At 46.0% G+C, this 13,745-nt stretch overlaps 1 protein-coding gene across 2 annotated transcripts in view; it reads left to right on the top strand.

Annotated features, from left to right (window-relative positions):
• Positions 1–6,766: 6,766 nt before the first annotated feature.
• The window catches only part of EPB41L4B (erythrocyte membrane protein band 4.1 like 4B), a 186,699-nt gene continuing 179,720 nt past the window's right edge, over positions 6,767–13,745 (top strand). For both annotated transcript variants that reach the window (XM_068396115.1, XM_068396116.1), the window contains exon 1: positions 6,767–7,060. In XM_068396115.1, coding sequence (XP_068252216.1) covers positions 6,767–7,060 — 294 coding nt within the window. The remainder of the gene's footprint in view (positions 7,061–13,745) is intronic.

The following is a 13,745-nucleotide window of genomic DNA, read 5'->3' as shown; positions in this document are numbered from 1 at the left end:
CCACCTTTCCTCCTGATGAAATTCACAGGATAGAAATTTCCTTCCAGTAATGTAAGAAGGATCTTTCTGATCATTCTGCATGCTCCAGACAGTCTACATCACTTTATTTTTGGGTTTAGGAAAGGGCTTCTGCAAACCTGCCAGAAGTTTTGCCCAGTGACTCCAACTGGTAAATTGCCATAAGCATGGGAAGATCCCAAGAGAAAGATGAGACCCTTTCTGCGAACAGAACACCTTTCTACCCTCAGCAGCATCATGGCTCTTTCTGTGGTCTAAGCATCTCTCCGCCTTACACTGCCATCATCTCACAGAAGATCTAGAGAGAATATAAATACTTTAAAGTAAAAATGTGTTTACGTGACAAGAAAACAGACTCAGAAGAGCATTAGAGCATTCTGATGCTATCACTGCAAGATGGCATAGGACAGTGTGCATAGCACAGTGCAGGGTAATAAGAAGAGGAAAATGTTGGGAAAGAAGGAACCCCTGTTGACAGTACACGTACATACTAATATTTGATGGAGGAGGGGAAGGAGAGGAGAAGGATTCAGACAATATTTCCTTCAGCTGAAGCTGTACTTCTTATGAAACAAAAACCCCACAAACTTGGTAGGAAAACAGCACATCAGACAACTAAAGTGATCAAGTAGTTGTTAAGTCACTTAACACCTTTAAAATAATTTTCCCCTCCAGGTCATATATTACAAAGAAAGAGATACAGCTCTCCAATCCTACCATGGATTTTTTTTTTTTTTTACTGTAAAATAAACTTGCATTTGTGTCTGACAATCAATCTTGGAAACTAAAGTCCATATACACACAAGAGAGGACTGTACCTTTACCCATCGATACACCATACAGCTGAAATGAAAAGCTGTGCCGTGGGGTAAGTGATTCAGTCCTTCGATTTTCCTCTTTTGAACATCAGTGAAGGCTCCACTTGCATGGCATTCTTGTTTAGTGGGAAGTAGATGGTGTTATTTCATTTTATACCCAGGTTATCAGACAGATAAAGACTACATTTTAATTAATATATATTTTATATTCTAAAATGAGCTGTTTGCTGCCTAGGAAAATGCAGTTTCTAAAAAACAACAGTTACAGAACATTTCTACTTGATGAAGCAACTTTGTAATACTTCAGCAGCTTGGTTTCACAACACTTATGTTTCAGCAAAACCTGTGCTAGATAATCTGAGTTTACAAATCGGAAATAAAGACTGTATTCTTTTTTTTTTCTTTTTTTTTAAACTATTGGCACTGATGGTTCAGTCCTTCAGTCCTGATTTTTCCTTCCTGTTTTCTTGTTAGTGGTAGACACAGGACAAATGAACTGACTTGGCAGCCATGTCCGTGGCTTCATCTTTTTCTTTTTTGTTGCTTTTCCTTTTTTGCGCTCTTAGAAATACTTACTCTTCTTGACTCAGGTGTTCCTTTGTTGACTAGTTTGCCTCCAGCGAGTTCCTCCTCTTGCAAGTACATAGCCCTGTCCTTCTTGTCCCTTGTTCTCTGACTCTGAAACAGTCCAAGAGATGAAGAGTCCCAGTCCCCACATGAGGAGAGGATCTCCTTTCTGCTGCTGGCTTAACATCCTGGCAGTGGAGTAAAAAGTCTCGAACATCTGACTTAAGTTCTTTAAATTATCCAGATCTAATGTGATGTTTATTCATTATAGCTTTCACCTTTGTTTTATTTCTAGGATGATTTTCAATATATGCTGAAGGTTTCCAGCAGTTTTCAGTACCGGTTCATTGCCCCATCATACCTATACAAGGCACCATGCAGCATTGCTGTGTCAGTCAAAGGCATTTTTGTTGCAAAATTCAGATCTTATTAATTCCTGCACAGCACAAGAAGCCACAGATATCTCTTTTCAGTAGAGATATAATTAAAAGACACATAATTACTGTTAGAAAATATTTCAAGGAAACAGTGTTTCGGCATGTGATGGTTGTTTACAGGTAATATTGTGAGTGGTGTCTTCTAGGCTGCCCTAAGAATAATATCAAAACAGTTCATCAGTGGAAAGATGCCTCGATTTTTCAGCTGAGCATCTGATATCTTTGCAATTTAATTCAGCATTGAAAACTTTTTCTCTAATGCTTTAAAACTAATAATAGGTTTGAATATAAATAATTTCTATGAATTGAGGTCAGTATGAACCTGACAAAATCCTCACTAAATGAAAGAACATTTGATTAAGTCATACTGAACCTGCTTATTAGATGGACAGGAGGCATTGCAAAGTGTTCACTCAGCAAGAAATATTTTCTTTCTGTAGATTTTCTAATGGAAAGGTTTTTGCTATTACATCTTTATCAACAAACCTCTCTGGATATACTAGAACAGCTCTTTGAGAGGACACACTCATTCTGGAATGAGTTACTTTTTTATGTATTCTGACAGAAAAAAGACAATTGTTTTCCAGAATATAAGGATTAACATGAACAGCAATAGCTGCCAAAATTCATGCCTGCTGTAACACTAGTATTATTCCAAATGGAGAAGTATTAAATTTTGTTCCTAATGCAGTCCTTTTGTAACATTCGGAGGAGATAGTGGATGTATTAGATAGGAAAGCCCTGACTACCTATGACCATGTGGTACCTTTTGCAGGAATACAGCCATAATGCATAATAATTTTCTGCCATGGTTATGTAAATGAGTTATCTGAAATCCTATGACTACGTATGATTTTATGGTGTATATAGTCTCTGAAAATCTGCCACAGGTTTAATAACTGGCCCAGCTTTAAACCGTGACACTGTCCCAATTTATGTTTCCATTACAATTGTATATGAGAGATTCTTAGTATTTTTCTCTGCTGTTAAACAGCTGCTGCATTTCAGTGTTGGTGAAATAGTTCTACATATAATTATCCTTTTTTTTAATGAAAGTGCTTTGGGATCTCTCTAGCTGAAAGATGGCATAGAAATACAAATTATCCTTAGCTGTGTAACTCAGAATTACCTTTGCATTTTAATCTTGACCTGTATTTGTACATAAAGCAATCCTGAAAAGCAGTAACATTAAGCCTGCTCACATAACTGACATGCTTTTGGGGAAAATAAACAGATAGTACCGCCAACTGTGACATGAATGTCGTAATCCAATGAGTGTTCATACTGAAAAGTATCTCTTTTAATTATTTTTTTTTAGACAAAACAATTTAATTTCATTTATAAGTTCAGAAAACAAAACCCAATAAATTCACACTTGAAAGCCTGAGTGAATGTATGTCATAACTCCTCAAGTTTCTTTTTTCCCCCTAGTTTTATTAACACAAGGCATTTGGGTTCACACCAATACTTGCTCTTTGAATCCTTTTATATAACTTTCCTTTAGTAATGAATGTAACAAAACATATCCCAGCAGAAGCTTGCAAAATATAAGCCTGTTTAAGTTATGCAGTAAAGATAACATTTCTTCAAAACTGCAGAAAAAGAAACTAGCTGCATGCAAATTAAATTTAGATCACTCCTTTGCAGATAGTGAAAGCCTGGCAGGCCAGGAAAAATCCATAAATGTGATTGCAGGGACAGAAAGTAAAACAAGAGGTCTCTGATGTCCAGGCAGCGCGTGTGTACCTAGCGTGGGAGAAGTCTCTTCACAGGACCGTCAGTGGTTCGCTCCCCATCCCCATTAGGCGGCTGCCTCCATTACGAATCTTTCAAAAAGCAATCAGGCAAGATTTGAAAACCGAAACTCTGAATGAAAGGGAAAGTGCTTATCACACTTTTATTTAGTTATTTAGCCATGACCAGCAATAGTGTCTCCCATGGTTACAGATCTCCCATCTTGCTGCTACTACACAGATGTCAGTAAGGATTTTGATAAATACTCTTCCATTTACACACTGCTTAGCATTATGGCAAAACCATCGGTAAGGCTAGTTACTTGCAGGGATTGCTATCAGAACTGCGATACGGGTTAGTACAAATGGTTCACCTTGGTCACCACCTTTCCCGTGGCAGTGATCAAATCATGACTCCCAGGGGAGACTGGAGAACACCATGGGAGGTAGATGTTGCAGTGGAGGGACTATTTTGATAAAGATTTAGAAGTAATGCCTATAACTACAGCACAGATAAGGACCACAGCAGTTTCTGCTTGTGCCTCTCATTGGAAAGCAAGCAGGTAGCAGGCACTCTGAGGAAGGACTGCCGGACAGAGGTAACCGCAAACCTTGCTTTAGGGCTTGCCCACCTGAAAATGAAGAGAGGATGTAAATGGGTGGAATGTAAAAGTATGAACCCAAATGTAAACACTAGTTTAAATGCTTCTCATCTTGCAATGAACGTATCATGGCATCCTCAGTACCCACGGTTGCTCAAGGCTCTTGTTTCAGGGATAAAGATAGCTCTGACGGTAACACGAAATGAAACAATGGTGGAATTGTTTTACTCCAGAAGTGGCTGGGTACTATGGAACCAGCTTTATTTCCTCCCATCACCAGCTCCTTCCAGAAGATCCTTTACCATGGGTGTTATCTCATATTGCTTAATATGACATTTAATGGGACCTCAGCATCTCTATGGCTGTTTTGTAAATACAGGACTGCCTCTCTGGTATGGCCACAGGCCTGTATCGTGTGTGCTGCCAATGCAAGTCAAGCAAGCCCAGGTTTAAGTACTTTAAAATATCAGACTTCTGTTTTCATGCCAATGATGAAAGAGACAAAGGGCTGAAGTCTCAGAGCTAAGTAAAGAAGCTTTTTAGCACTGCAAAAGACTTGTGCGGCTTTCTGCCAGGCCAGTCCTGAGTGATGCCAGACCTGCCTTCCACCCCACGTTCCTTTGCACCAGCAAGACACAACAGTATTGCTGCTGAATTTCCAACGCTTAAGATCGTTTGTGTTGCTTATGGTATGAAAATGAGCTTTATGGGACTTTTATATCTTCATAGTGTTCAAAGCAGTAAGAGAACCCCAAGGTATGCTGCACCATTCAGGATCTGAAAGAAAATTCAAATTCTGCTCCTAATGCAAAAAAAAAAAAAAGCCAGGAAAAAAAAAAAGGACCATCTATACTAAGTGTCTACTCTTGATTGTGAACATTAGCAAAGATCAGCACCTTTCCACTCTGTTTCTATAAAAGCTCTTTCACACAGCTATACAGCACAGAAGGGCTGCGGACACTTCCCTGCCAAAGACCATGCAGTTTAGTGACAGTCTTGGCTGATGAGGCACTTTGGAGACCTGATCCAGTGCACTGAAGAAGCACGGAAAAGGATGCAGAAGGAGCAGGCAGTTACCTAATACTATCAAGTCTCAATAAAAAATGACAAGCTGAGACATTTTGGCACGTTTTCTGAATACCTAATTAAACAATGCTTGTGTAAACTGGCCTGGAAGCAAGGTTACGGGAAACAAATCCAGAGCAGAAAAAAACACTTTGGAAGCAGCAAATTATTCCAGTTCAAAGCCCCTTAGATCACGTCTGACCATAGGGTGACAGAATTAGTCCCGCTGTTTCCACGAGACATGATTCACATTCAGTATTTTATACACGGCAATTCAGCAGAAGTGCTCCCACCCGAGCCAGAATACATGAATATTTAACTTACTGGCAGAGCGGCTGTGTGTGAGTATTTGTACCTGTGAATTTGCTCTGACGCCTAAATAAACCCGTACTCCAGCCTCGCTTACGGCTACAGAAACGAAAAGGAGCGAAACCCCGGGCAGGTCTGGAGGGTCCGCCTTTTCCACGGGACCACGTTCTCATACCTGTTTCCTTAAACCACCAGACCACGGCGATTGCAAAGGCAAATGCCGGAGCATTTTCACCCACCGTGAAGAGGCGTTTGTGCACAAGGGAGGGAGGCGGCGGCGGGACAGGCGGTGAGGTGCTCCCCCCGCCACCCCCGGGACCCGCCGCTTCAACCTCCCCCAGCACAGGCGAGACGCGTCCTTCTGGCTGCGCCCCGGCTCGTCAGTGCTCCGTCCCACCGTGTCGTTAATTCGCTATTAACGCCCCCCATCCCCTCTCCCGCCCGTCCGAAGGGGAGGATGCGCCAGACCGGGGGGAGACGCGGCGGGGGGCGGAGGCAGAGCAGCGAGCAGGGCGCGAAGGACAGGGTCGTCCCCGGCCCTCGTATGCGCAGTCGGGTGGAGGGTCGCCCCCCGGAGCGGAGCGAGGCGCCCGGAGGCCGTGGGCCCATCAGGCGCGGCCGGGGGAGGCCCCGCGCCCCGCAGGTGAGACCGGGAGCGCCCCCGCCCCGCCGCTCCTCTCCCCTCCCCTCCCCTCCCCGGCCCGGGGGCGGTGGCGAGGGGCAGCCACCGCGCAGACGCCGCCCCAACGGCCGGCGCGATCGTCCCAACCGCCGCGGAGCCGAGGCAGCTGCTGGAGGAGCGGCGCGGCTCAGCGCTTACCCCCGCCGCGCTGCGGGGCCGCGGCCGGCGGCGCAGCGGGGCTGAGGCGCAAGGAGCCGGCGGGCCGAGGGCGAGCTCCCCAGCCGCACCACCCCCGCCACCGCGGCCGCCACCACAGGTGGCCGCCCCTCGCCCGCCTCAGCGGCTCCCCCTGCCCGCCGCTCGCCTTCCCCCGCCTCAGCGGCGGCAGGAGGGGCCGCCGCGCTGCCCGCCCCGCCGTGCCGGTGGCGGGCGGTACTGCAGAGGGCGGAGCGGGCGGCAGGGGCGGGCCGGCCGGCGGCCGGCGCGGGCTGGCTCCCGGCGGGCGGCGCTGCTGCGTTGCTCTGGGAGGCGCGGCGGGGCCGGGCGCGGAGCTGCGGGCTCGGGGGTGTGAGCGGCCGGGCAGGGCGCCCCCAGGATGCTGCGGTTCCTGCGCAGGACCTTTGGCCGGCGGTCGATGCAGCGCTACGGGCGAGGAGCCGGGCGCGGAGCCGGGCGAGGTGGGCTCGGCGGCGAGGGGGACGAGCGGGACGGGGGGCTGCGAGGAGCCGCCGCCGTCGGCTCGGGAGGCTTCCCGTCCTCGCCGCACCCCGGAGTGGTCGTGCACAGCGCCGGAGCCCCCGTCCACATCGCGGCGGCCGGCGGCAGTAAGCCGGTGCTGCAGTGCCGCGTCCTCCTCCTGGACGGGACTGAAGTCAACGTGGAGCTGCCGGTGAGTAACGTGCGCTTGCCTCCCCTGTCTGCCAAACAGCGCTTGCATCTGCCCTCTCCCCTCCTCCGCATCGTCTCCCCCTTCCTGGTGACAGGCACCTGCGTGTCCCGTTCCCCCCTCCCCGCTGCACAACGTGCGCCGTTCTCCGGGCAAGCCTCGGTAGTTTCTTCCCCCGTTCCGCGGGCGCCCTCGCTGCCGTCCCCGCCTGCATGCACCTGCTGCCAGGTGCGCGCCGTGCCTCCCCGCCATGACCGCCGCTCCGCTCCTCCGCTCGCCCCCCGCTGCCCGCCCCCTTCCTGCCGTCTGAAGCCGTCTGCGTCCCTCTTCCCTTTCCCCGGAGCGAGCGTGGAGGCGGGCACCTGCTGTCCTCCCCCCCCATAGCCAAAACCAGCTCCCTGCAGCGATGCCTTCAGCGGCGCCTCTCCCAGGAGGGGCCGCCCCTGTAGTGCGGGGCGCTATCTGTGTGTCTCCCCGGCTGCGGGGGGGGGGGCTGCCCGCAGACCCCACCCGACAGCACCGCCGACGTTGGGGGGCACCCTGCGGGGAAGCCGGTGCCTTTGGCCTTGCCGCCCTCCGGCAGGGGCGGCCCCTGGCTCCGCAGGCAGCACCTGTGGCGGCGGCAGCGGGGGGAGGCCGGCTGTGAGGCGAGGCGAGGGCGCAGCGGGGGTCTGCGGGGCCGCCGCCTCTTCATTTCTTGTTTCCTAACGCCCCGCCGCTCCTTTGCCGGCGGGAGGCGAGCGGGGCCGGCTGAAGGGCGGCGGGGGCCTCGCTCGGGCGTGCGACGCGAAGCCGCGCACAGCCGGGGTTGCCCTTCGCCTGCGGGATGCCTAAGGCGCTACCCCCGTCCCGGGCAAGCGCCCGCCCCCTGTGGAGAGTGACGCCTGGGTGCAGGCTCGCGGTCCCGGGTAACCCCCCGCGGCCCCGGGGGCAGCCCGGCCCGGCCCCCGCGGGTCCGCCCGCCCTCCAGCCGCCAGCGCCTCAGGCGGCGGCGGGGGTCCGCGGCCGCGGCTCGGGCGGGTGCGTGGACGGTGCCGGCACTGAACTTTTCCGCCTCCTGCCGCTGTGCTGGAGGAATGAGGAAGGGACGGTGCCGGCCTACGGAGCTCGGGGTGTGTGTGTGTTTGCGTGCGTGGTGAAGTTGGGCTGCGTCCGTAGGTGTTTCGGCATCACCAGAGCCCGTCGTGTGTCCTTCATCTCTCTTAAAGGAAGCTGCACGGTGTGCATGGCTAATTTACAGAGTTTGGCTTTTGTCAGGGGTTCATTCCCACAGCTGCCAAATACTCGACACCAGTCCTTTTTTGCTGACGCTTTTCCCTTTGCTCTTGAAAACTAAGTTTCCTGTTAAATAGTATGGAAGGTTGTCATATTAGAAAATATTTGAAAAACATTTAATCTTCTTTCCATTTCACCCCAAGTAATCACCAGCCATTAAGCTTGGTCTACAAAAGCAGGTGGGAGAACTTGCTAATAACAATGGTAACAACCTGATAAATTGTGCACTACTTTAATCTCCAGTAGTGTGAAAGAGCATTTTTTTTTCAGAGTACCTTCTGAGTCTTGTTAGGAGCCTTTCACATTAACAATTATCTGTATGTATTGGCATTATTTCACTAAAACATGGAATTTAGCAACCCTGTGGTTTCTGCTTGAAAGAAACTGAAGAGATGGAGTAAGACTCTTAAGAGTAAAACACTTATTCTCTAAGTGAATCTAGAAGTATGTGAGTAGAGCCACCTAGAGATACTTGCTGCAGAATTATCAGGCCTCCCTCGCGTTGCAGACTAGATCACACATTTCCAGAGACTGGAAATGCTAATATATTTCTTCTACAACACATCTCCTTCAGAACTTGCTGCGGTCCTTCTAACATCTCAGCACAAATCTTTTCTACAGAAGACTTGATGAATGTTATCAGCATGCTAAGGATTTACTCATAGAGGTCTACATAGATAAGCTCAGTAAATATTTTGCTTAAGGTTATACTCCCTCTGATTTATCAGAGTTCAGCTTTTGCTGTAGAGCCTGTTTAAGACAGTCTGTGGTATTGAAGCATCAGAAAATGAGGTAATGGCACTCCTCTTCGTCCTTGAGTATTGACAGTGTATGGAAGTATCTGCTTGGTTCAGTAAAGGAGCTGTAGAGCCCTCTTGCTTGAATTTGACCTCCAAATGAAGCCTAGGCTGCCAGTGTTTTCATAATGTGAGCTGTGTACATGGTGGCTGTGGTTCATTTGTCCAAAGACAGGGTAAGAAGTGGGTATTTTTTTTTTTTTCCACTGAAATCACTAGGCTGGTGGAGGACTCTGGAGCACGTAATAGCTGTCAGTGTTTTGAGGATTAAAAACTGTTCTGTTGAATTGCATATCTGTTCCTCATGCTTTTTCCCTTTCTTTCATAGAAAGTAACACCCACGCTGAGAGTCAGAAAAACCGAAAGAGGCGTTGCACCATTTATAGAAGTTGATCAGTGAAGTTTCTCTGAGCTTTGCAGCTCTAGATTTTATGGGATTAAGGCCTGAAACAGAACCTGCTTTGATACTCAGAAGCTGTGGTACGGTACTGCTTGAGCTGAATGAATTGAGTAGCATCTTTTCCATTAAAAAAAAATAGCGTATAGTGGTTTCTCTCCATTTCGTCTCAAATTTGACGGAAAGGGAGGGAGTGTGGGCTTCGTCACCAGTGAGCAGCTCACCCATGAAGTCAAGTGTGTAGGTAATTGCTGAGGACTTTACTGTGCTGCTGATTGTGTTCACAAGCACTTATTTCGGGAGATACTGGCATTTGTAAAATGTGCTCTTTCTACTCCGCTAGTTGCCTTTCCAGTGGAAGGAACTTGTTGATATTCAGACATGATACTCTTGTAACTACAACTTTTTAGGCTGCTATCTAGGATTTCACTTAGAAGTAATGGAAAGGTTTATTAGATTTTAAAGACTACAGGGTCTATTTGTGTGGAGGAATGACAGAAAAGACATGACCGATGGAAAACTTTAGCTATACGTATAGAAAAAAAGTTTCTCTTTTTTTTGTTGACTTACTGTTTTGGGTTTTTTTTTAATATTCAAGTAAAGCTATAACCCTGTAGATTTTGTCCAGGTTAAATGTATCAGGTTCTGCAACAGTGTTTTCTCATATGTAGCGGTTGGTGATGGTGGTGGCAAAATAAATCCTACATCAGTAGTGTGATAACTATCGTTGGGATTAAGGTTAGCATTTGTGTGATAGTATCTGTATTAGAAACTGCACATCTGGTAAGCTCTTGTCTGCTCATGGCGGTAACAGAAGTAGAGATCTATCCTGATCTCCAAGTCCTTCCTTAGCTTGTCTTTCTCTAGGCTGTACAGCAATATTGTGACCAGAGTCACCTTTATTCTTTATCTGCATTTCCACGCCCTCTTCCTTCTGGGGCATTTGCACTTTATTCTTTTTACTGCATGTCCTCTGCCCTCAGACTAGCCCATCTGCCAGCCTGCCTTCCTACGGTGCTGTGTACTTTTTCACTTGTGGGTGTTCTCTGGTTTTCCTGAACTTGTTTCCTCCCCAGCTGTCCTCATACAAATGTACACATAAAATTATTCTGAGTGCTGTAGATACCCCTGGATAATGGTTTCTATACTCAGCTTCTCACATAAATTTTCGAGGATTGCTTTTTTGTTCACTCTCAAGGCAAGAATCGTGTACTTTGAGAGTATTCTTTCTAAATGGAATAATGCACTGGATGGCTTTTTAAACCCACGAGCTCCTCAGGGCCCTGTACTGAATGTGAGATGCTATTAAGGTTGGATCTGTTGTATAGGAGTGAGTGGCAGTTGACCAGTTCTGTTGCTGTGGGGTGATTTCCCGTGGGGAAGGGGGAGCATAAATGGTGTCATTACTTCCTCTTGACCTGACACCACATATCTGCACATCTGAAATCTAGTTATAAAGAATTGATAAAAGGAGAAAAATACTTAAATTCAAAACCATCCTTTCCTCCCTCTCACACAGGTACCAGTGTATTTCTTTTTACCGCTGAGAACCTGTTTAGTATCGTTTGTGTTGCATCTTCACTTACGTTGGAGGCTGTTACTTGTTTAGATTTTGTAACTCAGCCGTAGGTAGATGGAAGGCAACTTGCTCACTGCTGTCAAAACAATCTTGCCTTTTTTTTTTCTGGAGGACTCATGACTTTAATGAAAGAAAAACTGGTTATGGATGATGCTGTGTTCTTACATACATAAAGTTTGCAGAGAAAGAGCATTGACATTTACGCAGCAGTGATGGTGCCTACTAGTTAATACATAAACCGAACAGCCTATAGATGGCTCTCAGATGAGGCCAAAAAGCCAAATTGTTGTTGACTTTAAGACATGGTTGCTGGCATTTCTGAAAACTGAGTCTCTGATTTTTAATTCAGTACATCTTACAGAAGCTTAAAGGGAGGATATGAAAGGTGGCTATTCAGTGGGACTGTCCAGGGTAGCAGGAATTAATGTCCCTTTTCTTAATGCCACTGAAAATGATATTCTGTGATAAGATGGGGGAGGGCCGCAGGAGAATGAACACATGTAGGGTGTTCTTGGGTTTGTTTAATCTAAGTGGGATAAAAAAGAGGGAACAAATGGTAAGCTTACCTTACTGTGGAAATCCTCATCCTGCAAAGCAGACAGGGGTTACCTTACATTTTCTGTTACATGAAGCCACAGCAGTCAACACATTGTCTGTCATAAATACTTTTAAAAATCTCCTTGCTCTGATAAATTTCTGTGCTGCTATGAAAATCATTACAAAGATCTGTGTGGTGTGTTAGAAAGTAGGTGATGTTTAATGATTAAATTAATGAACAAGTCAAATATAACTCGTCTAATGTATGAATTGTTTTCAGATGGTTAGCTTTTGTGTTATTTCTTTGCCTTCCTTTTGGTGTATCTGTTTTAATAATTGTTTTGGCTGCTATGGAAACACTTCAGGATAGGGATAGTAAATGTTGTTCATTACCCTTTTCTAATCTCTAATCTTCTATGTGTTGCTTCCTTGTCTTGTTGGAGTAACACAAACATAACAAAATTTGTTACCTGGCCTCTATGCTTACATGAAATGTAAATGTTAAATTAACTCTTGAGTAGTCAATTCTATCTTATAATTATTGGTTAGTGTATTTGACTTGATAAAGTTATAAATATCGGAGAGAAGTACAACACATTTTTTTCTTTCTTTTATATCACACGTGATTTCCTAATGACATTTCAGGAATATTAACTCTAAAATGCACTAATACGTGTGTAGACATTTAGATTCAAGTCATTCTCTGGAGTCTCCTAACTGAGGAGTTACCTGCCACCCAAACAGATATACTACACCAGATGGGGAACAGGATTTTTTTTATTAATTCTTTAAAGCTTTTATCACTTACAAAATTGATAATATGCGTTCTTTATGCAGAAATTACCTTTCAACAACGTAAAATTAGAGTACTTGCTGGAAAATGTTAAAAGCATATTTGCAGCACTGGAAAGGCCTCTCATGTTCATGAACTGCTGGTGGGCACCTGTAATCCCCTTCATAAAGTGATCAAGCTCCATTTTTTCGAAAGGGGTTGGGTATTTTGTTTCTGCAGCTCGTGTTGAAATGCCTTTTCATTACCTTACAGCTCTGATCAAGTAACTATAGCTAGAACTCAATGTGTTGTCTTCTGGCAGTAGCCTTTAATTATGTTATGCACGTACCGTATAGTTTGATGCATTTCTGTGTGTACTGAAGGTGTGTGAAAAGCATTCATAGCAGAATCATATACTAAAAGCCAGGGACATACACAGCCCCTGAGAAACAGGAATGAGGTGGGTATGTACATGTGACTGCAGCTGTGCTTCCGAAATGCACGATGTGTTAGATTCTTGAGAGAGAAGAGGGAATTTTAGGCCCTTGATATACTCACCAAACATCCCCAATAAACCCACAGCAGATAAAAGAGGTTTCAACAGTACATAGTAAAAGAGGGAGACAATGAACAGCGTTTTGTTTTGGCATATGTTAGATAAATTCTGCTTGTGAGTGCCATTAGTTATTTATGGAAGCCAATATAATTCTTCAGTGCAATACAGATAGTTAGTGTAACAGGATCGCTGCTGCAAAGAGTTGACAACCAGTGAGGGGGAGAAAGCTGATGATGAGAGTAGTATATTGCAAAGACAAAAGTGTGAGCACCTAGTACTGATTTGCTGATGGAGAGCTTAAGTGTTTGAAGAGATGGGGAGGAGATAAGGTGGTTGTATGCATTTTTTTCGTAAGCCTTTTTACAATGGACTAGAACAGAGCTGTGCTTAGGAAAGTAACCATGTGAAACATCAGTGTGGCTGAGTCTCTTTGTCAGCACAAAAATGCATTTCAGTAGCAGCTGTTTGCACTGAACTTAACTGTGCCATCATGAATGCTGGAGAAACTCTGAAGAGCACCATGGGTTTGAATGGAAATGGTCAATTAGAAGGAAACTTTCAGAACAGTTAGAAAATATGTGTTTATTTGTAAACAGTGTACATCTAATATGTTTGTTTTTTTTTTCCCAGTGGTTGTGTTTCAGACTAGATTGCTGGGTAGCAAACCTGTAGCTTCTGTCTCTTAGTGGTCCTGAAGAGGAAAAAGAATGCCTGGGCGTGTAAAAAGATCTTACGAGGGAGGAAATAAAAATAAAGAGACTTTGGAAGTGCAGCC

This window comes from Nyctibius grandis, chromosome 3, assembly GCF_013368605.1.
Source record: "Nyctibius grandis isolate bNycGra1 chromosome 3, bNycGra1.pri, whole genome shotgun sequence".
Taxonomy (NCBI): Eukaryota; Metazoa; Chordata; class Aves; order Nyctibiiformes; family Nyctibiidae; genus Nyctibius; species Nyctibius grandis.
This window is presented reverse-complemented; position numbering and strand designations above follow the sequence as displayed.